We start from the raw sequence: 20,514 nt of genomic DNA on the forward strand, positions 1-20,514 counted from the left end.
CGCCGCCATGGCCGCGGGGAACGGGGAGGGCGGAGCTCCGGGGGGAAGGGGCTACCTGAGGGGGCGTGGCCTCCGTCAGCCAGTCTCTGTCACTGCCGGGGGGCGTGGCCTCCGGGATGACACTCCCCGGGGCGGGGCCTGCCCGGTGGGCGAGGCCGCCATGGCGGGAAGTGGCGGGGAGTCGCGGTACTCGCGGCAGTTGTGAGTGCGGGGATGGCACTGGAACGGCACCGGGGCAGGGGCAGGAGGAGGGCGGGGGCGGCGCGCCCCCAGGCCCCACTGACGGCCCCCGGGCCCCGCTGACACCCCCCGCCGCTACCCGCAGGTACGTGCTGGGCGGCGGAGCGCGGCGGCTGCCCGGTGCGGCGGTGCTGGTGTCGGGGCTCCGCGGGACCGGAGCGCAGGTGGCGGCGGCGCTGGTGCTGTCGGGGACGGGGCGCGTCGTCCTGCACGATCGCGGCGCCGCCTGCGCGGCCGACCGCGCCCACCAGGTACCGGCGGGGCCGGGCGGGGCTCCCGGTAATGGGTACAGGTGTGGGTTCACTGTGACGGGTACAGGCACAGGTGAGGGTCTCATAGCAGGTACGAGGGGAAATGCCGGTAGTAGGTACGGATATGGGTGGGGAGCCTGGTAACAGGCATGGACAGAGATCCCACTAATATGTACTGGTATGGGTAGACATCACAGTGATTGATACGGGTATGGATGGGGGGTCCCCGTAACATGTATGGGTATAGACAGGGGTCCTGATTATGGGTACAGACCCAGGTGGGGGTCCCAGTAACATGTATGGATATAGACAGAGGTCCTGATTATGGGTACAGACCCAGGTGGGGTCCCAGTACTTGGTACAAGTATGGACGGGGATCCCCATATGGATACAGACAGGGTTCCCAGTAATGGGCGCAGGTTTGGATAGAGGCCCCATGACATATAGGTAACAGACAGGGGTCTTGGTATGGGTGCAGACCAGTGGGGGTCCCAATACCAGGTATGGGTATGGATGGAGGTCACAGTAATGGCTGCAGATGCAGATGGGGGATCCCTGTTGCAGGTATGAGTACAGGGTGAGGGGGCTCTCAATAATAGGTACAGGTTGGGAGTCCTGGTAAGGCTCAGGGTGCTCTCATTGTCACAGGTAGGGTCCTCAGCAGAGGCCTCCTCACCAGTGCAGACAGGGCCCCGTGGAGCACCCCACTGTGGTGACTGCACCCCAAACCTGCAGGGTGCCCCACCACCTGTCCACTCTGCAGTTCCTCCTGGGGCAGAGCGATGTGGGCCAGAACCGTGCTGAGGCATCCCAGCGAGTCCTGGCTGAGCTGAACCCCAGTGTGGTGGTGGAGGCTCATACCGGGGAGCTGTCAGAGGCCTTCCTCGCCTCCTTCCAGGTGAGCCTGTGTCCCCATGCCCTGGGGTCCCTTGGGTTGGTGGCATCCACTGATAGTCCTGGCACAGGTGGTGGTGCTGACTGAGTCGCCGCTGGAGGAGCAGCTCCGCGTTGGGGACTTCTGCCATGCTCGGGGCATCTGCTTCATTGTGGCCGATGCCAAGGGGCTGGCAGGGTAAGGGATCTCTACCATGGGGCCCTGCCACTGGCTCCAAGTCACCTTATCCCCAGAGCTCCCAGCCCTGTGCTGCAGTCCCCATCCCGCTGGCCCAGGCAGGATCTGGCAGTGCTGTGGCAGCTTGATAAGGCAGCTTCTCCAGCAAAGCCCCATCGGTCCTGTCCAGGCAGCTGTTCTGTGACTTTGGGGAGCACTTCGTCATTGATGACCCAGCAGAAGGGGACCCAGTGTGTGCCACCGTGCAGCACATCTCCCAGGTAGAACAGAGGGCAGCCCCCGCTGGGTCCCCCAAAATGCTGCTGCCCCTCTGCTGGCTCTCTGCCACCCTAGACCAGTCCCCCACCCTCACATCCCTTCCCCTCCTCAGGGCAACCCAGGAGTGGTGACATGCGTGGGGACAGAGGACAGCCACGGCCACCAGTTCTGCGACGGTGACCTGGTGACGTTTTCTGGCGTGGAGGGGATGACAGAGCTGAATAGCCGGGAGCCTGTCCCTGTGCATGTGCTGGGTGAGACCCCTGGGGGGTCCCAGCTGCCCTGGCTCAGGGTTGGGGACCTCACTGGGCCCTTGGTGGTGACTCTGACGTGACGTCCACGCCCGTCTCATCCCCAGATGCCTTCAGGCTGGAGATTGGTGATACCAGCTCCTTCTCACCCTACTGCCGCGGGGGCCTGGTTTCAGAGGTGCGGCAACCCCAGGAGTGTTCCTACGTAAGTCCCCCTGCCTGGGCTGGGGCACCACCGTGCTGTGCTGTGCCGTGCCTGGCCCTGGGGAAGCACTCACCCAATCCCTGGTGCTGTGCCGGCAGGAGCCCCTGTGCCAGGCACTGGAGGAGCCCAAGATCCAGGTGGCAAGTCCTGAGGAACTGCCACGCAGCCGCAGCCTGCACATCGCCTTCCGGGCCCTTCACGCATTTCGCAGGGAGCAGGGCCGCCTGCCCCGGCCCCGGGTGCTGGTGAGTCCCCGTCCTGCCCCTGCCCAACTCTCCGGCCCCTCACCACTCTGCCGGGGGCTCCCCTCACCCCTCTGCCCGCAGGCAGATGCCGAGCGGGTGCTGGAGCTGGCGTGGAGCCTGGGGACACAGCAGGGTCCCCTGGATGAGGACATCGTGCGCGCCTTTGCCTCCGTGAGCGCGGGGGACCTGTGCCCCGTGGCCGCCGTCGTCGGGGCATTGGCAGCCCAGGAGGTGCTGAAGGTGAGCGGGGGCGGGGGTCCCACCCCTGGGGTCCCGCTGGCCATGGCTGTTCACTGGCGTTTGGTGGCCACGAGAGGGCACTTGCTGCCCGCCTGGGGACGCTGGGACGGGCAGCAGGGCTGGGGCGGGGTGAGGGGGGAAGACCGCGCTGGCCACCAGCTGACAGGGCCATTCGCCCCAGGCCATCACTAGGAAGTTCCTGCCCCTGAACCAGTGGTTGTACTTCGATGCCCTGGAGTGCCTGGCGCTGGCGGGAGCCGCGCAGCTGACGGAGGTGGACTGTGCCCCGGTGAGACCCCCTGCCCAGCCCCTCCCGGGTGCCTGGGGTGCCATGGCCACTGGGCTTACACGACTCCTCATCCCGGCAGAGAGGCTCTCGCTACGACGGCCAGATCGCCGTCTTCGGGGCCAACTTCCAGGAGCAGCTGGGTCGCCAGAAGTACCTGGTGGTGAGCTGGGGCAGGGGCCACAGCGCTGGGAGGCTGTGGAGCATCCAACCAGCAGGTGGGGAGCTGCAACCGCTCTGCCCTGGCAGGTGGGAGCCGGCGCCATCGGCTGTGAGTTGCTGAAAAACTTTGCCATGATGGGGCTGGCGGCAGGGCCAGGCGGGGAACTCATCGTCACCGACATGGACTCTGTTGCCCTCTCCAACCTCCATCGGCAGTTTCTCTACCGCTCAGCAGATATATCGGTGAGGCGGCATGAGGCAGGGACTGAGTTCCCCCTGAAGGGCATCTTGGCTGTCCCAGGGGCTGTAGGGGGGGAAGTACTGACCATCCCCTCTCTGCTGTGGCAGGAGCCTAAGTCTGTTGTGGCTGCGAAGGCCATACGGCGAATGAACCCCCATGTCAGGGTGACAGCTCAGCAGAACCAGGTGGGACCTGCCACTGAGCCACTCTATGGGGACAACTTCTTCTGGCGCCTGGACGGTGTCACCAGTGCCCTGGACACAATGGAGGCCCGTGAGTGCTGGGAAGAGGAAAGGGGCTGAGCCCCTGGATGTGCCCCCTGGCTCCCCAGCATTCCTGGCTCCCTGCAGGCACCTACTTGGAGAGCTGCTGCCTCCGATGCCGCACACCACTGGTGGACTCGGGCACGGAGGGGCCGCGGGGGAACGTGCTGCCCATGGTGCCACACCTGACCAAGCCTCTGGAGCCGGGTGGGACCCCCAGGGATGGCACCTTTGCTTCCTGCACCTTGCGGTACTTCCCCCGCACCATCCAGCACACACTGCAGGTAGGCTGAGCCGCCCTGGCCACAGCACCCAGCAAGGAGGCACCATGACCTTCGTCTTCCTTCCCTGTTTCCCCTCCAGCAGTGAGCCACGGGCAGGATACAGCCCCAGCTGCTTCCTGCTGGTAGCCTGAGTGCTGCTGCTGGCCCTGCCATAGTCTCTTCCTCCTACTGGGTTTGGGTTGGCCATGAGGGGGGGTCCCCGTGCTCAACACCCACTCTCCTTCCACAGTGGGCCCGTGATGAGTTTGAGGGGCTTTTCCAGCTGCCTGCAGAGCACATCAACCGGTTCATGGAGTGAGTGGGCTTGAGGGCAATGACACTGGGAGAGGAGATCCCAGCTCTGCCGGGGCACTGCTGGGGCTGGGGAGAGGATGCCAGACTGCTGCATCCCACCCAGGTGTCCCACGGGATTGCTCTCAGGCCAGCATCAGCAGTGCCTGGTTTTACAGAGACCCAGCTTTCCTGGAGCAGCTGCCAGCGGGGAAGGCCCTGAAGGTCCTGGAGCAGGTGCGGGACAGGCTGCGGGAGCGGCCGCGGGACTGGCGGGACTGTGTGCTCTGGGCGCGCCGGCACTGGCAGAGCCGCTACCACGATGCCATTGCCCAGCTGCTGCACATCTACCCCCCGGAGCATGTGAGCCCAGTGCCCATGGGGCTGGCACCCCTGCACCCCTTCCAGCCACCTCGCTGCAGCCAGGGACACACATCCCTGGGCCTGACTCTTCTCTCCCTGTTCCAGGAAACCAGCCCAGGTGTCCCCTTCTGGACAGGGGACAAGAGCTGTCCCCATCCGCTGACATTCAACCCCGAGAATGTGAGTGCAGGGAGAGCTGTGGGGTCCCTCACAGGGACAGTGTGGGCTGAGGGAGAGCCGAGCCTGTGCCAGGGGTACAGGGATGCTGGACTGTGGTTGTGCTCCATCTGCCACAGGACCTGTCCAGGGCTGACAGGTCCTGGGCTGGGTCTGTCCTTGTCCCATGGTCAGCAAGGGCACTGCTGGGTACAGCCTGCATGTGCTCTCTAGCCTGAGGAGGAGAGGCTCCTCCATCTCCACCTTGGGACAAAGCCAGACTGTTCTACCAGTTCAGGGCAGTGCAGGCAGCCTTTGGCCGTGTGGGACCACCCCAGCAAGGCGTCCCATAACCCCATTCTGCCCTGCAGGACACCCACCTGGACTATATCCTGGCCACTGCCCACCTCTTTGCCCAAGTACACAGGGTGCCACCATGCAGGGACCGGAGAGCCGCTCAGGACATCCTCCGCAGTGTGGTCCTGCCACCCTCTGCACTCCAGGAAGGGCTTCAGATCCCCCTCACAGAGGAGCAGGAGGAGGCACAGAAGCCCACAGGTGAGGCTCCTCACACTCCTTGGTCCCCTCGGGCACGTCCCCAGGTCCCTCAGTCCAGCCTGGTGGTGGTGGGGCTGCAACCGCTCCTCCCTGCTCCAGCACCCAGCAGGACCTGGACTGAGGTGGGGGCACTGTGCCGTGCCCCTTGCAGTGCCACACCGCAGGGGTACCACACCAAGGGTCCATGTGCCCCCAGACCGCAGGCAGCTGACAGAGCTTATCCAGGACCTGGTGCAGCAGAGACAGGAGCTGATGGGGCATGAGGAGACGCAAGTGCCCCTGATGGAGCCCATCCACTTTGAGAAGGTACCAGAGCCGGGCAGGTGGCCCTGCTCAGCTTGGGGGGTTGATGTCCCCATAGGATGCTCATGTCCCCACACTCTTCCCCACAGGACAACGATATCCACGTGGACTTTATCACTGCAGCATCCAACCTGCGTGCGGAGAACTATGGCATCCCCCCCACTGACTGGATGACGGTGAGAGGGGTGGCTCATGGGGTCCCTGTCCTGGGCGGGGCAGCTGGTGACACCCCTCCTCTCCTCAGAGCAAGCGGATCGCCGGGCGCATCTTGCCTGCCATCATCACCACCACGGCAGCCGTGGCTGGGCTGGCATGCTTGGAGGTCTACAAGCTGGTGTGGGGGTGCCAGGACCTCAGCTGCTACCGCAACAGCAACATCTCCCTGTCCAACTGCCTGCTGCTCCGCCGCGTCCCACTCCCGCCGCCCACCTACTGGGTAAGGCCCTCTCCCTGGGGGCAGCACAGGTGGGGGACACCTAGGGGTTGGTGGCATCTGCGGTGGGACAATGTCAGGGAGAGCCAGGAGCAAGGGGCAGCCCTGATTGTAGCACTACAGCAATGGTTCCGGGTGTCACAGTGGGTTGGGAATGCTGCCAGGCAGCAGGGAACCAGCTCCTTCCCGTGGCTACCCCCCAGCACTGAGCTGCTGCCACTATCCCACCCGCCCCAGCTTAGGGCCCAACCAGGATGTTCTGGGGTGCCCATGGGGTGAGGCAGCCCTGCTGCCCCACGGCGGGCCCCACGGTGAGCCCCACGGCCAGGAGTGGCAGGCCGCTGCAGCCGCGCACATCTGGCTTATGGAAACCAGCTGCAGCAGCCAGAAAGCAGCTGGCACCGGGCCGGGAAGGGCCGCCCGGGGGGAGCGGGGCCGGGGGTCCCAGCGGTGGGGGGCCAGGGAGGGAGAGCGGGGGCGGGGGCAGGCCCAGATTGGGACCGTCTGGGCTATAGAGGCCCCTTTGTCTGGGGGTTTATGGCGTGCAAGGCAGCCCTTCCGGCAAGGCAGGAAGCGCCGATTGGAACCAGATTGGCCCGGGGGGCCCAGGGCCGGGGGCAGGAAGAGGGGGAGGGAGGCGACTCCACTGCCTTGCCGACTCCAGCACCACTTTGGACTGACGGCTGCCCCACAGCCCTCTTGTGCCCTGTGGGCTGCCCAGCCCTGTGCCATCCTGGCCACGGTGCCCCTGGGTTGGCACTGTCCCTGGATGGAGGATGTTGCTGGGACTGGCCATGCCCTTAGGTCCCTGCAGCAGCACCTGGCACCTTTATGTCCCATGGTGAGGACACCCGGCGTGACATTTCACACCCAGCTGCTTGGCCGTGGTGGGAGCACATGTCCCCCAGGCTCACTTGGTGTGACCTGTGTCCCCAAAGGGGCCTGGGGAGCCCACCTTGGGGGCAGTTCAGAGGCATGTGCTTCTCAGGGCCAGAAGGATGTGTTTTCGGGGTACTGGGATGGGCAATGGCATTCCCTCTGCACTGGGCAGTCACTGCTCCGGTGAGGATGGGGTTAAGCCCTTCCCACCCCAGTGGGATAAGTGCAGGCAGCAGAAGGCGGAGGTGAGAAGGCAGCAGAAGGCAGGAGGGAGAGTGACCAGGTGTGAACACCCCTCCCGAGCAGGGCCGGGGCCAGGCGGGCAGGGCTGGTGGTGCCTGCGGCGAGGGCAGATGGCCGGGCAGCCCTGCCAGACGGTGCGGGGCCGCATCCGGCACTTGGCCCCAGGCTTGGCGCCGCACTGGTCTCCTTGGGCTGGAGCCGGGGTCGGGGGGCCACGGGCTTGAGAAGAGGTGATTGTGTGGGGCTGGGCAACACTTCAATGGCCCTTTGTGTGCCTGGCCTGGCCTGGGGCTGGGGGCAGTGCTGGCCCTACACCGACCCCGACCCCTGCAGTGGACCCCAGCAGTGCTGGAGGGACAGTTGTGGCCCCAACTGCCCCTGGACCCCAGCAGCACTGAGGGGACATTTGTGTCCCCAGCTGCCCCTGGACACCAGCAATGCTTATGGGACAGCTGTGTCTTCATTTCCCACAGGGGACCACCATTCTCCCCCTGTCCCCTGACTGGTCCTTTTGCCTGCTCTGATGTCCCCCAACCCTCATGCCACACCAGTCTCTGCCTCATGGGGTTGGGCAGCCACGATATGGGGTGCCAGTGCTGGCTGCAATCCCTTGTTCCCCCTCACAGTACGGCGGGTGTGAATGGAGCTGCTGGGACTGGCTGGAGATGAGGGCAGTCAGCGCAGACGGGCAGGCAATGACGGTGCAGGAGGTGCTGGACTGGCTGCAGGTGAGCCCAGTGCCAGCAGCACCCAATCAGGTCACCCTGGGGGTTACAGGGACAGATCCTGACACCCAACTCTTGCAGAGAACACATGGCTGGACTGTGACCACGCTCCTGCATGGTGACACCATACTCTACAACAAGGGAGACGATGAAGAGACACAGGCCCGGCAACAGGCACAGAGGTAGGTCTCCGGCTCCAGGGCCAATCCTGCCCAGGGCGGGGGCTTTCAGCCTCCTCTCCCTCCATCCTGAGCTGCTCCAGCTGCAGTGCAGCTCCCAGCCAGCTGCTGGATAAACATCCTGCCGGCAGTGCTTCCCGTGGCGGGACCCCTGCCCGGCCCCTTTCTGATGGCCCCTGCGTCCCACCGGCCTGGCTGGACACCCCTGAGGGGCCCAAGGCACCCCCAGGCACCCAGCCAGCCTTGGGGGGCAAGCCAGTGTCCCCAAAACCCCCTTTCCCTGCTACAGGTTATCGGAGATCTTGGAGGATGCCGGGATGCCGCAGCAGCAGGCCCTGGAGCTGCATTATGTGTGCGAGGGAGAGGATGCTGAGGATGAAGATAAGCGTCCTTCTCTCCTCTGCTCCCTACCCTGAGCAAGGGGCCGGCACTTCCTGCCCCACGCAATAAAAGCTGTGGGAACCACTGTCGCAAAAACTCCCTGCTTGCCCCTGTCCAGAGTCTGGGCACAGGCACCCCCCTTGATAAACGCTGCAGTGCCCACACCGTACAAAACCGGGGTTTATTTACAGGGAGGGGGTGCGGGCGGCAGCAGCGGGGCTAAATGTAGCCGATAACGTCGTTGCAGATGATGGGCTGGCGGCTGCGGCTGTTCATCAGGGCGGTGAAGCGGTGGAAGTCCGTGGCCAGCTGGGCAATGTTGCTGTGAGACTGGTGGAAGCAGGCACCCTTGGGCTGCCCCCCCAGCCCCAGGGGGCAGGAGAAACGCTTGGTGGCATCGCGGCCCCCTGGCCGGGCACCCTCGGCCGCCCGGGGCCGGGCCATGTTGGCCAGCTTGCGGCGAACATTGCCCGAGAGGCTGAGCAGGAAGGCGGGGGGCTTGGCCAACCGGCGGGAGGGCTCGGCGGGGGCTCGGCGCCGCGGCTCGGCGCCCACCTCGGGCAGGTCCATCCAGTTCTCCACCAGGTCAGCAAAGCAGTTGTCACCCAGCACCAGGGGCTGCCGGTTCCGGCTCTGCGACAGCAGCGCTACGGTCCAGTCCTGTGTGTCGGCGGGCTCCAGCGCCCGCCACTGCTCCAGGCAGGCGTCCGAGGTGGATTTGGGGCGGGCACGGCGGGCGGGGACGGGCGGCGGGGCGGCGGGGCCGGCGGAGAGCCGGTGTGCCCGCTGGCAGGGCAGCAGGTGCCGGCGCCGCACGGGCACCTCCTCCTCCCGCCACGTGCCGCCCGACGCCTCCGAGTACCCCGAGTCGAACTCCAGGCTGCGCTCGCTGGCCGGGGGGGAGCGGGCGGCCGGGCCCCCCCCGTCCTCCTCCTCGCCGCCCGGATCCAGGCTGCAGGCCGAGTCCGCCGCCGAGCCGGGGCGTGGGGCACGGGGAGCCGGTCCCGACGCCCCTCCGGCGAGGTGCGGGGCCTGCCGCGTGCTGTGCATGTGCGCCCGCGGCGCCGCCCCTGCTTCGCGCCGGCACCACTGCAGGGAAAGGGCACAATCAGCACAGCGGTCCCCACTGTCCCCAGCCAGCACCGCCACCTCTCATCCCACCCCGCGCCCCCCACCCCGGCTCGGGGGGGCTTTGCTGGCGCAATAGGCGCGCAGCGGGGTGCGGGGAGTGGGTGCAGGTCCCGTCTTGCCCGCAGCCCCGGGCCCCGCTTTCCTGCGGCTCCTGCGCGGAGCCGGCCGGCGTGCAGCGGCATGTTGGGTGAGCAAGCAGGCACCCAGCCCCGGCCGTGCCTGCGGGAAATGACAGAGGGCCACGGCACGTAGGAGCGGGCGCTCCACTACCCCCCCGCCGGCCCCTGGAGTCCTCCCGGCCTGGTGGGGAGGCAGCCGAGACACCCCTCCGGCAGAACCCCACTCGGTGGCACAGGGCCAGCGGCAGCCCCAGGGCAGCCGCGGGTGCCGGGGTGGGGCACTCGCCCCGTGCGTTGGCAGGGCCACCCACCCAAACCGTGCCCTCCCGCTGGGGACACCCCAGGTGACGTCAGGGTGCAGCCAGGCCATTGCCCAGTGCCAGAGACCACCAAACACCGCGGAATACAGGGGGCCGAGGCAGCCAGGGCTGAACGGAGCGTGGCCGGGCGGGCGCTGGAAGGGCCGCCTGGCTCCCATCGCCGGGCCGCTCCTCATTCTTGAATTCCTATTGTCTGAACCCAAAAGCAGGGTGTTACGTCCGCTTTCCTGTCCGCGCTGGAGTCGCGGGAAGCTGAGTGTGCAGGAGGGATCGCTCCCGTGGACGGATAATCCTGTCCCCTCTGGCTGTCCCTGACAGACCCTCTAGCAGGGCTGTGACAGTCCACGTCCACGTTCCGGTCCCTGTCCCCCTCCCCGCAGGCTGGGACCCTCTCATCCAGCCCTACTGGCAACTTGCCACCGCCCCGAGCTGCCCAGTCCCGCCGCTGGCCGGGAACGCAGGGGCAGCCGGCTGTTGGGCGCTGGGTAGGCATGTGTGGCAGGCCCAGGGGAGCCAAAGGGCCACCCTGTCACCGCCGTCCCTTGGGGCAGCCCAGATTGGGCGGCAGGGTGGCAGCTCCGGGGGGACTGTGCCACTGGCACCCTGACAGCTGGACACTGTCGCGTCCCCACCGCCACCCGTGTCCCACCAGACGGCCCCGTCCCCCGCGCCGCCTTGGCCTCGCGTGTGATGTCACGGCGCTGATGTCACCGGCGGCGCCCGGACGTCACGGCAATGCCTCGGTGGGGCGGCGGGGCGCGGGCACGGTGGTCCCGTCCCGTCCCGGTGCTCGCGGCGGCACTCACCCGGTGGGCGCCGAGCTCGTCCGGGCGGGCGCTGTGCATGCCCGGTCCTGCTCCCGGCCCCGCTCCCGGTGCTGTCGGTGGCGGTGGCGGAGCGGCAGCGGCAGCAACAGCGGACGGAGCGCCCGGCCGTGCCCGCCGCCTCCCGGCGCTGCCCGGCGGCCCCGCCCCGCCCCGCCCCGGCCAATGGGGCCGCCGTAACGTGAGCCCGGCCCGCACCGGCACCGCCGCCCCGGGGCCCCGCCCCGCCCCCGGACCCCGCCCGCCGCCCCGGGGCCCCGCGCCGGGCACCACCCGGGCACCGCCGCGCCAGGCGGGACCCGCGTCCCGGCCGGCAGCCCCGAGGGCACCGGGGCCGAGTAGCCCCGGCGAGAAGCGGAGCAGCCCCGGTACGGGGTCCCTGCGGGACACCCGCCTATACCAGGCTGCCGGAGACGGGCTGGGCGCTGGAGGAGGGAAGGGAAGAGTGACCCCGGCCGCAGCGCCCGTTAATTGGCAGCTAATAGCGTTTAATAGGGATCCCGGAGAAAAGCGGCGCTGGTTTGCAAATGAAGGAGAACACGGCCAAAAATTACCTCCCAGCTAATTTTCCCGGTTCCCGAACGTGCCGCGTGGCGAGGCGGCGTGGGGTGGCAGCCAAACCCCACGGACCGTGGCTGCGAGGGGCGAGGGGCTGGGAGAGGGGGCACTGGGGCCGTGCCCTCTCCCTCCCCTGACTGGGTCGGCCACCACGGGTGGGGATGGCCAGCGTGACGCCAGCCCGGGGTGGTGCCCAGCACCCCTGGCAACCGGCTGCAGCTTGTCCCAAACATCCAGCGAACGATGGGCATGCACGAACAGCTCACCTTCTTCCTCCTCCTCCTCAGCCTCTATGCCCCAGGTAAGAACATTAGGGTTCAGTGTCAGAGGCACCCTTTAGCAGAACCTGAGTGGGTGACTGAGAGGAGGGGGAAAAGGGACAGGCTCTGGGGCTGACCTCAGGAAGGGCAGAGGGGCTGGCAGCTGCCTGGCTGGGTTCAAACAGGGAGGGAGCATTGCTGAAGCATCCTCAGGCATTGCTATGGTGTCCTCAGGGCATTGCCTGGGCATCCTCAGGGTATTGCCAGAGCATTACTGGGGCATCTTCTGGGCATCACTAAGTCATATCCAGGCACCACTGGGGCATCTTCAGAGCATCACAGAGGGCACATGGTGTGGTTCTTGGGGTGCCCCGTGTAGGACCAGGAGTTGGACTCAGTGGTTCTGATGTGTCCCTTCCAACGCAGCATATTCTATGATTTTACGATTCCGTGAGTTCTGGGGCCTCTCCAGGGCACACTGTGGCAGCCTGGGGTGACACTCTCCTTTTTGCAGGGACTTTCATCAAAGCAACAGGTAAGAACGAGGTGCCCTGGGACCCATTGTACCCAGTAGAGAGACCTGTGCCAGCATGGGCGCCCGGGTGCAGGAGCAGAGCTCTCTAAGCACGGCTGGGTGAGCTATTGGTGGTCCCTGGGGTCTCCCGCCAGCCCTGCCTGACTTGCCACGTGTGGTGACCCTGAGTGAGGACACAGTGCCAGGCACCCGCGTGGCCGAGGTGACCGTGTCCTGCAGCAACATGAGTGGCAGCCCCAATGTCACCCTGGACAGCATGGAGCCTGACCACCCCTTCAACCCCATTGCCATCAGTGCCAACCCCACATCTGCCACCATGTTCCAGGCAGAGGTGCGGCTGGGGAACAGGGAGTGGGGCAGGAGCCCTGGGTGCCCTGCTGAGTGACATGTCCCCACGGCAGGTGACGCTGCGTGCTGGTGCGGAGCTCGATGCCCGCCAGGTGAATCAGTACACCCTGACCCTCCGGGCCACTTGTCCCGGAGAGGATGAGGTGGAAGAGCGGCTCTTTGTCCAGGTGACATCAGGACAGGTGCTGCGCTGTGACACCCCCTTCACCAGTGCCGGTAGGAACCAGAGGCGTGGGGCAGGGGGGGCTGCAGGTGCCAGCTGGCACCAAGCTCCCACAGTTGTGCTCTGCCCCAGGGGGTGATGTGGTGCAGGTACTGGCGGATGTGGCGCCCCGGACACCCCTGTATGCGGTGCTGCCGCAGCCACTCGGTGGGCTGACGGTGAGTGACAGTTCCCCGGAGGCCTTCAGCCCCCAGAAATGGGAGTAGCTTTGGAGACAGTGGAACCTCAGCTGTGGAGGAGGGGGACAGGGGTTTCCATCACCCTCCTCTCTGCAGTTCAGGCTCCGAAACCAAGACACACCTCTCACGCTCACCCGCCGGGGCCTGGTGCTGGCGCCTGACAATGGTTTTGACCCCAGCAAGGACACCCAGGTTGGCACCTGCATCCCCAGGCTGTGTCAGCAGCCTGGGCTTAGCCCCTCCTGGTGCTGCCTGCAGCTCTCCACATCCTGCTCCTCTCACTGGGCTTTTGTCTTTCCCTGGACCTTGGAATGCTCCAGCTCTGTCCCCATCCCCTTCTGCATCTTGAGTCCTGTCTCAGTTCTCATCCCTGTCCCTATTCCTGTCCCCATTTCAGTCTCCAACTCAACTTATCTCCATCTCCACTTATCTTCCCACCTCTGGTCCTGCTTCAAGCCCTATTCTTGTCCCTGTCCCCCTCCTCTTCCCTGTCTCTTGTCCCCATCCCATCCCTGTTCTTGTCTCTGTGCCCATTACTGTCCTCATTCCTGTGTTCATCCCTGTCTCAATCCCCACCCCGTCCACTTCCCCATCCCTGGTGCCGCTCAGGGCTGTCCCACAGCTGCCCTGGCATTACCCTGCAGATGTTCAAGTTGGAGATTGAGGTGATGGACCGCCACGGGCACAACTGCAGCGGGGCTGTGACGGTGGAGGTGCTGCCATCGCGCCGTCCCCGTGTCACCTTTCCGTGAGTGGGGTCGGGCCGGGCAGGGGGTGCTGGTGGCACCAGGACGTGCCACACTGCCCACTTTGCCTGCAGCGAGCCACACCGGTCTGTGACGGTGACAGAGGGCATTGGCCCCTGGAAGGTGGTCACACAGGTCCATGCCAGTGGTGAGAATGTCCGCTATGCCATCCTTGCTCCCGTGGCACCCACGCTCTTCACCATTGATGAGGGTGAGCAGGGGGGTGGGGGCCCCAGGGACATCCTGCCCCTGTCCCTGTGCGCAGTGCAAGGCCGTGCCTCCTCCCACAGTGACAGGTGAGATCCGCAGCACCCGCAGGCTGGAGGTGGCCCGTGCCCACCTCCTCATCCAGGCTTACAATGCTCTGCACCCCGCTGACCACGACACTGCCATGGTCAACATCACCGTGCAGGGGACAGACCGCTGGGCACCAAGATGTGTTCCAGCCATCTTCGTGTACGGTTTGGGGAGAGAGTGGGGGTACATGGGATGCTCTGCTGCACCTAGGACACGGGGGACAGGAGCTGAGCTGCTGGCTGCCCCACTGCAGGTCCCAGGTGCCCGAGACAGTGTCCCCTGGCAGCACCCTGGTGACACTGAGGTGCACCGACTCTGCTGGCAATGATGAGTGTCTGCATTATGCCCTCGAGGGGTCCCCCGCTTCCCGCTCCCATTTCTGCATGGAGGGGCCACGGCTGAAGGTGAGCAGGGCCTCAGGCAGCGCCCAGGTAGATGGCAAGCCCAGACCCCAGGGAGCCTGGTGGGACAGGGGGGACCCTGTGACATGTGCTGTCATGCCAGGTCCTGGGTCAGGGCTCCTCAGGGCTCCCTGCTCCCCGAGGCCTGCCTATTCTTCCTGCTCGCTCCCTCCTGTTCCCCTGGCATCGCAGTTTGTGGGACACCCTGGCTTTACAGGACACCCTGGCTTTGCAGAGCATCTTGGCTCTGCCTGACCCTCCCCATCCTGGCTTGGCAGGTCAACACCACCCTGGACTATGACTCAGAGGCTGTGGCCACTATGGGCTTTCAGTTCACAGCCACCATCGTGGTGACAGCAGGAGAGCAGCTCCCACGGAGCAGTGAGTGCCTGCGTCCCTGGGGTGTGCCCGGGGTCACAATGGGGGAGGAGGGAAAAGCCTTTTCCTGATCCGAAAACCAGCAGATCACAAAGGAAATGTTCCTTCTCTGCTGCCCCAGAGGTGCCCACCCCGGGGCTGGTGCCACTGTCCATGTTGCCCAGGTCAGTGTGGGCTGTGGAGTGGCCAGCGTGGCTGAGCTGCCGTGTGCCACACAGCCCGTGTGCCTGTGCTTGTGACGGTGACACCCGTGAATGAATTCAGACCGGCATGCCCCAACAGTGCCACCTTCACCGTGCCAGAGACAGCAGCTTTTGGCAGTGTTGTGGGGCGTGTGGCTGGCACTGACCGCGACTACCCACCGGACAGCCTTGAGTACAGCCTGGAGGGGGAATCCGGCCCGGCGCAGCCCTTCTCCATTGACAGCCGCACTGGTGAGCACCTGGCCCCCTCCCCAGCACCCACCACATCCCGTGGCACCCACTGGTGCCCCGCAGCTCACACCACCCCACAGGTGAGATCCGCGTGGTGGGACCCCTGGACTCCCAGCAGCAGAAGAGCTACAGGCTGGTGGTGCGGCTGACAGACACCCGCAACGACCTGGACCCGGCGAAGCGGCTCAGCCGCCTGTGCGATGTGTCCGTGCGCCTGCAGGTGCGAGTGCGGCCCCTTGGGTGAACTGCAGGGGTTGCGAGCACTGTGGGTGCCACACCACCACTCCCTGCTCCTGGCAGGCCGTGCCAGACCAGGTGCCAGTGTGCACCCCCGAGGTGCAGGAGCTGCGGATCACGGCTGGGTCTCCAGGCAGCCGGCAGCCTGTCACCCGCCTGGTGTGCCACGGCAGCCCCAACGGTGACACGCTGACATACGCCATTGTTGGAGGTGAGGAGCAGCCAAACCACGGCACAAACCAACCCTCACCACGGCACGGCACTGAGCAAATCCTCTCATCCAGGCAACGAGGATGGGCGCTTTCGGCTGGAGGGGAACACCGTCGTCTACCTCCCCAATGACCAAGTCGAGCCCCGCACCTTTGTACTACTGGTGGAGGTTTGGGGTGGCTCTGGTGCCCGCCGCCGCAGCACCATGGTGGCACTGGTGATGCACGTCACCCCCTGGAGCACTCCAGTGCCACCCAGCACCACCACCCAGCACACGGTGAGCAGAGCCCACTGGCCAGGCAGTGCCCCAGGGTCTACTGAACCCCCCAGCCCTCCCATACCCACTCACTCCACCTCCTCTGCAGACACTGCAGAAGGAGCCGCTGGTTGTCACGCGGACGGAGGTGGTGTGGCACCCACCAGCCTGGTTCGTGGCCGTGCTGACCATCTCTGGCACTCTGCTGCTGGCCACCCTGGGCTGCACGGCCCGGAGCCTGCTGTGCAGGTGAGCCCCAGCCCACAGCACAGCACTGCACAGGGAGCAAGACCAGGGGCTCATGTCTGCCCTCTGCTCCTCCCACAGGAGCCGGGGCCCTGGCAAACCGTTCCTGGGCAAGAGGTGAGTACTGCGCGGCCAGGGCAGTTATATTGGTAGTCACAGTGTCTTTGCAGGTAGCCAGGGAGATGCGGCACGTGAGGGGTGTTTAGCACACCCCACATTTGGCTGTGGTTTCTCAGTTGCTCTGCTCAGAGTGAGGGTTCAGCCCTGATGGGAGCCATAGGAGCAAATATAGTGATTTGGTCAGTGGACAGTGATGTTGGTAGCCAGGCTGGGGCACAAACTCTGCGGTGGACAGCGTGGGATGGCACAGTGCTGGTGCTGCTGCCCACTGCAGGGCTGGGTCCCAGCACCAGGGCTGAGGTCAGTGCAGCTCACTAGGGGAGCCCCCATTTGGCAGGGGTGAGCCCCACTTGGCAGGAAAAGCTCCAGAGAGGAGGTGAGGAGGCTGCACACTCCTCCTGAGGATCAATGAGGGTGACAGGCAGTAGAGGACAGAGACAAAGGAGACACTAGAGCTGGACCAGCCTGCACAGGGGATCTGCACGGCAAGGAGGAGACATGCACGAGCATGGGCAGGATAACAGCCACCTCCAGTGGCATAACCACCCTGAGGGGATGCATGGCTGGATCCACGTTCATTGGTGAGACTGGGGACCCAGTGATTGGTGGCACTGGGGCTGTAGTGACCATGAAAGGGAGAAGACTCAGGCTCAGCCCCTATGGGTGGCACTGGCACCAGGGGGGCTCTGGGGCTGCAGCTCCTCCAGCACAGTGTCCTCTGAACTCAAACATGTGGAGAAACAAGCAGATGAGGTGGCAGACCAGATCAGCACCTTCAGGCACTGCTGAAAGGTGCTTGGGGGAGCACAGCCCTGCCACAATCCCCTTCTGTGCCCGGGGACACATGGACTGGGTAAGGGGACGATCAGGTAGGTGGACAATGGGCTCGACAGGGTGCAGCTGGCAGGGCAAAGCCTGTCTGGCAACCCGCTCCTGACAGCATTCCTCGGGGTCAAGGCCGGGGGCCCACCACTGACAGTGTGCCCTCCTCTTGCCTTCTTCCCTCTTGCAGCTCCTGGGATGTGGTGGAGAAGAGCGGGGGCAAGGAGGAACAGGGACACCCACATGCCAACAGCCAGGTAAGTATGTGCCATGGCAGTGAAGGTGAGTGCCCTGCCCAGGAGGCAGGAGGAGCCCTGGGACCCTCAGCACCCTCTCCTGTCTCTCCACACAGGGGCAGTTTGATGGCCGTGCTCAGGACCCACGTGAGTGCCCTGTCCCATGGCCCCACAGCCTTGGGCTGTGTCCCCCAGGGCAGAGAGGTCTGGAGACAAGAGAGATGGGCACCAGACCCCCAGGGCAGTGGCTGAATACTGCCTCCATCTCAGGCACCGGCAGGGACTATCTCTTCAACAGCGTGACTGGGGCACGGCGCTGGATCTGAGGGGCTTGTCTGGATGAGAGGCTCCCTGCAACCCACATCACCATGTGGGCCGTGCCAAGCACAGCACTGGGCGCTGGCAGACACCTGGTGGGGCCCTCAAGGAGGAGACCCATCCTTTGTGGCTGAACCGACTCTCCATGGGGTGCAGCCAGACCCTGAGCCACCTCAGACAGTGCAGACCTAATAAATGATGTCAGAGATTGCAGGCACTGCTGTGATTGCCGTAGGGAGTGCTGTGGCCAGGCAATCCCACTGGTGGCTGTCCTGCTGTGGGGGTCATTACTGCCATCTCCAGTCAGGGATATGGGTGCCATGACTCAGGACAAGGATAGCAGTCACGGCAGTGGAGTTGGCACTGTGAAAGATGTGCTGAGGTCTTTGGCAGGATCTCCTCTGGTCACAGCAGCATCTCTGTAGCCTGTGGATGTGACCCAGCCGGGGCAGTCTCCCGCAGAGAGGTGATCTGGGGCAAGAAGATTCAGTCACGGGTAATTGTGAGAAACTTTTGCCCAGTGTCCCCCTCAAGCTCTTCTTTGCTCCAGGGCTCAGGGGCGCAAGCGGGTTGGGCGAGCAGCCGGTCGGCGGAGGGGACGGGTTGATAATTAGAAGGAAAAGTGAATTAGCGTGGGCGCAGGTGAGAGGGACGCTGCAGGAGCTGGGAGCGGCGGGAAGCTCTGAAGGCGCCAGTCAGCGGGAGAGGTGGGAACCTGGCTATTTGAATTTCAAAGGAGGGCGCTACGGGACACCTCCCTGGCAGCTCCCGGGGAAATTAAGCGCTGGCGGGATAAGAGGGGAGACTAATTTGGGAAGTAGGTGGCTAAAGGGAGGGAGGGGGGGCAGAGGCCAGCCGTGAAATTTCACAGTGAGAAGGGTCACCTGTGTGACTCCGCCGGGGGGTCCCCCTCGCCCTGAGACCAAGGGGACCGATAACCGCTGGGGAATTAAATCCTTTATTGTACCGGAGAGGTGCGTGCTCTGCTGGCGAGAGCCGGCTCGGAGACGCAGCCGGGGGGGGCTCAGGCTGGGGAGCTCAGAGCGGGGGTCTTTGGCGGAGGGGTTCGGGGCTCAGAGCGGGGAGCTCGGAGCCACAGCGCCCGGAGATTCGGGGTCTCACCCGGGGGTCTCTGCCGGGGGTCTCGGAGCCGCGGGGCGCGCCCAGCCCGGCCCCGCCCCCCCGTGCTCGCGGGTCGCGCCCATTGGCCGAGCGCCCCCCCCTCCCTGCGGGCAGCCAATGAGACGGCGCGGCCCGCGGCGGGGCGGGGCGCTGGCGGGCGTCACGTGTGCCTAACGTGCGCTACCGTCCGCGCTCGGAACAGGGCGGGGCTGCCCTGCGCTTGAGCGACGGCAAATTCGGCCTATCAGCGATGTCGCTAAGCTCCCGCGGGGCGGGGCTCGGGCTCGGATTGGCGCGGGGGGCGGCGGGGCGGGCCTTGGACGGCGCGGTTGCTATGACGGCCAGCGCCGGGCCCCGCCCTCCCGAGCGCCGCCATCTTGTTGTTGATTCGAGCGGCGGGGAGCGGCGGCGCTGGGGCTCCGCGTCCCGCTGTCCCGGAGTCCCGGCCGGGCGGGCAGCGCCGGCCCCGGTGAGCCGCGGCGGGCGGGTAGAGGGCAGGCTGAGAGGCGGGGTGGGGGGGGTGAGCCGGGCGCGCTGCCGTGAGGGGAGGGAGCGAAAACCGGGCGCGGCCCCGTGAGGGGAGAAGGGAGAGGGGAAGGGGGAAACACAGCTCCATGAGGAGCCGGGGTGAGGAGGGCACCGGGACGGGCCCGGGGGTGCAGGGGATGTACGAGCGGCCCCCTGAGGTGGGTGCGGGGGGAGCCCGTGTGTCTGGGGTGAGATCCAGCAGTGCCCGAGTGAGGCACGGCCGGGGCGGGGGGCCGGGGCAGGGCAGTGCCCGGCGGGCAGAGCGAGCCTTCCCTCCTTTTGTGCCCTTTCTTCCCTTCCGCAGGAGCTGCGCGCAGGAAGGAGCTCGGGGACCGCGGCGGTAACATGAAACCAACATGGTGAGGAGGCCGGTGGGGCCGGGGGCCCGTCCGCGCTGCCCCCCGGCACGGGAGGGTGGGGGGCCCGGGGTCGCTGGGTGCCACCCTGGGTACACCCGGAGCGCAGGTCTGTTCGTGGGTCTGCAGAGCCGGACCGTAACCAGCCTTCCCTGGGGTTTCCAAGTAGGGCTTGGTAGGTGGGACTGACTCCTGTTCATTTTCGAGCTGCTCAGAATTTGAACTGGTCTCAGTCTCCATCCCCCTCCATTTTAAAGCTCGGAATCAGCCTCCGTTTTTCCTCCCAATGATGTGTTTTGGTATGTGCTACCTTTCTCGTTTCAGCCCGTCTTGCTGTGTCTCTGCTCCATCTGCTTTTCCTCCCTTCAGGTTCACCTGGCTTAACTTGGTGTTCAGAGCTTCCAAAGCCGGATTCCACGATTGGCCTTTGCTAATGAAGCGCTGAATGGTGCTGGAACAGTGTGGGCTTGGGTCTCTGTTCGTTCTTAATGAAATATTTCTGTGATCAGTAGATCTGTGTAAACTTAGTTGGTAGCTTGTCTCACAAAATAATGTGTTGTAATGCCTTGTGAAGGTCTCATTGTAGTGAACTGTCACCTGCAGCTGATATAGGGACATGTGTGTATGGTCAGATTTTTGGAGATTTTCTTGGATATTTTTCTTGTTATATGTCACTGAACTAAGACTTTGATTTCATTTTTACAGAAATCCTATCAAGAGCTTCAAAGTGCTTTAGAATTAGGTATATCAATTATTAGGTGTCGCTGTACCCTTAAATAGGCCTATTAGGGACATCCTCAACTGTGTAACAGTTTCTTGTTG

General features: G+C 65.1%; 4 protein-coding genes across 6 annotated transcripts in view; 3 read left to right on the plus strand and 1 right to left on the minus strand.

Moving 5' to 3' along the window:
• The first annotated feature begins 116 nt into the window (after positions 1 to 116).
• UBA7 (ubiquitin like modifier activating enzyme 7) lies at positions 117 to 8,573 on the plus strand. The gene is made up of 23 exons (XM_039378477.1): positions 117 to 491; positions 1,255 to 1,389; positions 1,457 to 1,563; positions 1,733 to 1,823; positions 1,934 to 2,075; positions 2,180 to 2,277; positions 2,376 to 2,522; positions 2,604 to 2,762; positions 2,944 to 3,051; positions 3,131 to 3,211; positions 3,298 to 3,453; positions 3,559 to 3,724; positions 3,802 to 3,998; positions 4,228 to 4,292; positions 4,448 to 4,631; positions 4,737 to 4,811; positions 5,159 to 5,345; positions 5,542 to 5,651; positions 5,738 to 5,824; positions 5,893 to 6,084; positions 7,830 to 7,931; positions 8,010 to 8,110; positions 8,397 to 8,573. Exons 1-23 carry the CDS (start codon positions 117 to 119, stop codon positions 8,521 to 8,523), a joined length of 3,192 nt encoding a protein of 1,063 aa, XP_039234411.1. The 3' UTR covers positions 8,524 to 8,573.
• Positions 8,574 to 8,650: 77 nt separating this feature from the next.
• On the minus strand, positions 8,651 to 10,928 carry INKA1 (inka box actin regulator 1). The gene is made up of 2 exons (XM_027727616.2): positions 10,865 to 10,928; positions 8,651 to 9,577 (listed from the first exon to the last, which is right to left on the minus strand). The coding sequence occupies exons 1-2, from the start codon at positions 10,901 to 10,903 to the stop codon at positions 8,708 to 8,710; spliced, it is 909 nt and encodes a 302-aa protein (XP_027583417.2). The 5' UTR covers positions 10,904 to 10,928; the 3' UTR covers positions 8,651 to 8,707.
• A 644-nt stretch (positions 10,929 to 11,572) lies between these two features.
• Positions 11,573 to 17,899, plus strand: CDHR4 (cadherin related family member 4). The gene is made up of 20 exons (XM_027728310.2): positions 11,573 to 11,741; positions 12,215 to 12,235; positions 12,370 to 12,566; positions 12,637 to 12,799; positions 12,879 to 12,964; positions 13,082 to 13,177; positions 13,630 to 13,733; positions 13,806 to 13,942; positions 14,022 to 14,187; positions 14,282 to 14,432; positions 14,708 to 14,810; positions 15,026 to 15,241; positions 15,322 to 15,461; positions 15,542 to 15,689; positions 15,763 to 15,965; positions 16,054 to 16,193; positions 16,272 to 16,307; positions 17,323 to 17,389; positions 17,485 to 17,515; positions 17,639 to 17,899. Exons 1-20 carry the CDS (start codon positions 11,684 to 11,686, stop codon positions 17,692 to 17,694), a joined length of 2,319 nt encoding a protein of 772 aa, XP_027584111.1. The 5' UTR covers positions 11,573 to 11,683; the 3' UTR covers positions 17,695 to 17,899.
• A 1,289-nt stretch (positions 17,900 to 19,188) lies between these two features.
• Positions 19,189 to 20,514, plus strand: part of IP6K1 (inositol hexakisphosphate kinase 1) — a 37,543-nt gene continuing 36,217 nt past the window's right edge. For all 3 annotated transcript variants that reach the window (XM_027733631.2, XM_027733961.2, XM_027733875.2), the window contains exons 1-2: positions 19,189 to 19,277; positions 19,641 to 19,695. The gene's annotated coding sequence lies outside the window, so the exon portion shown is untranslated. The remainder of the gene's footprint in view (positions 19,278 to 19,640; positions 19,696 to 20,514) is intronic.

The sequence above is a fragment of the Pipra filicauda genome, unplaced genomic scaffold (genome assembly GCF_003945595.2).
Source record: "Pipra filicauda isolate LSUMZ 115617 unplaced genomic scaffold, ASM394559v2 scaffold102_size2360937_pilon, whole genome shotgun sequence".
Taxonomy (NCBI): domain Eukaryota; kingdom Metazoa; phylum Chordata; class Aves; order Passeriformes; family Pipridae; genus Pipra; species Pipra filicauda.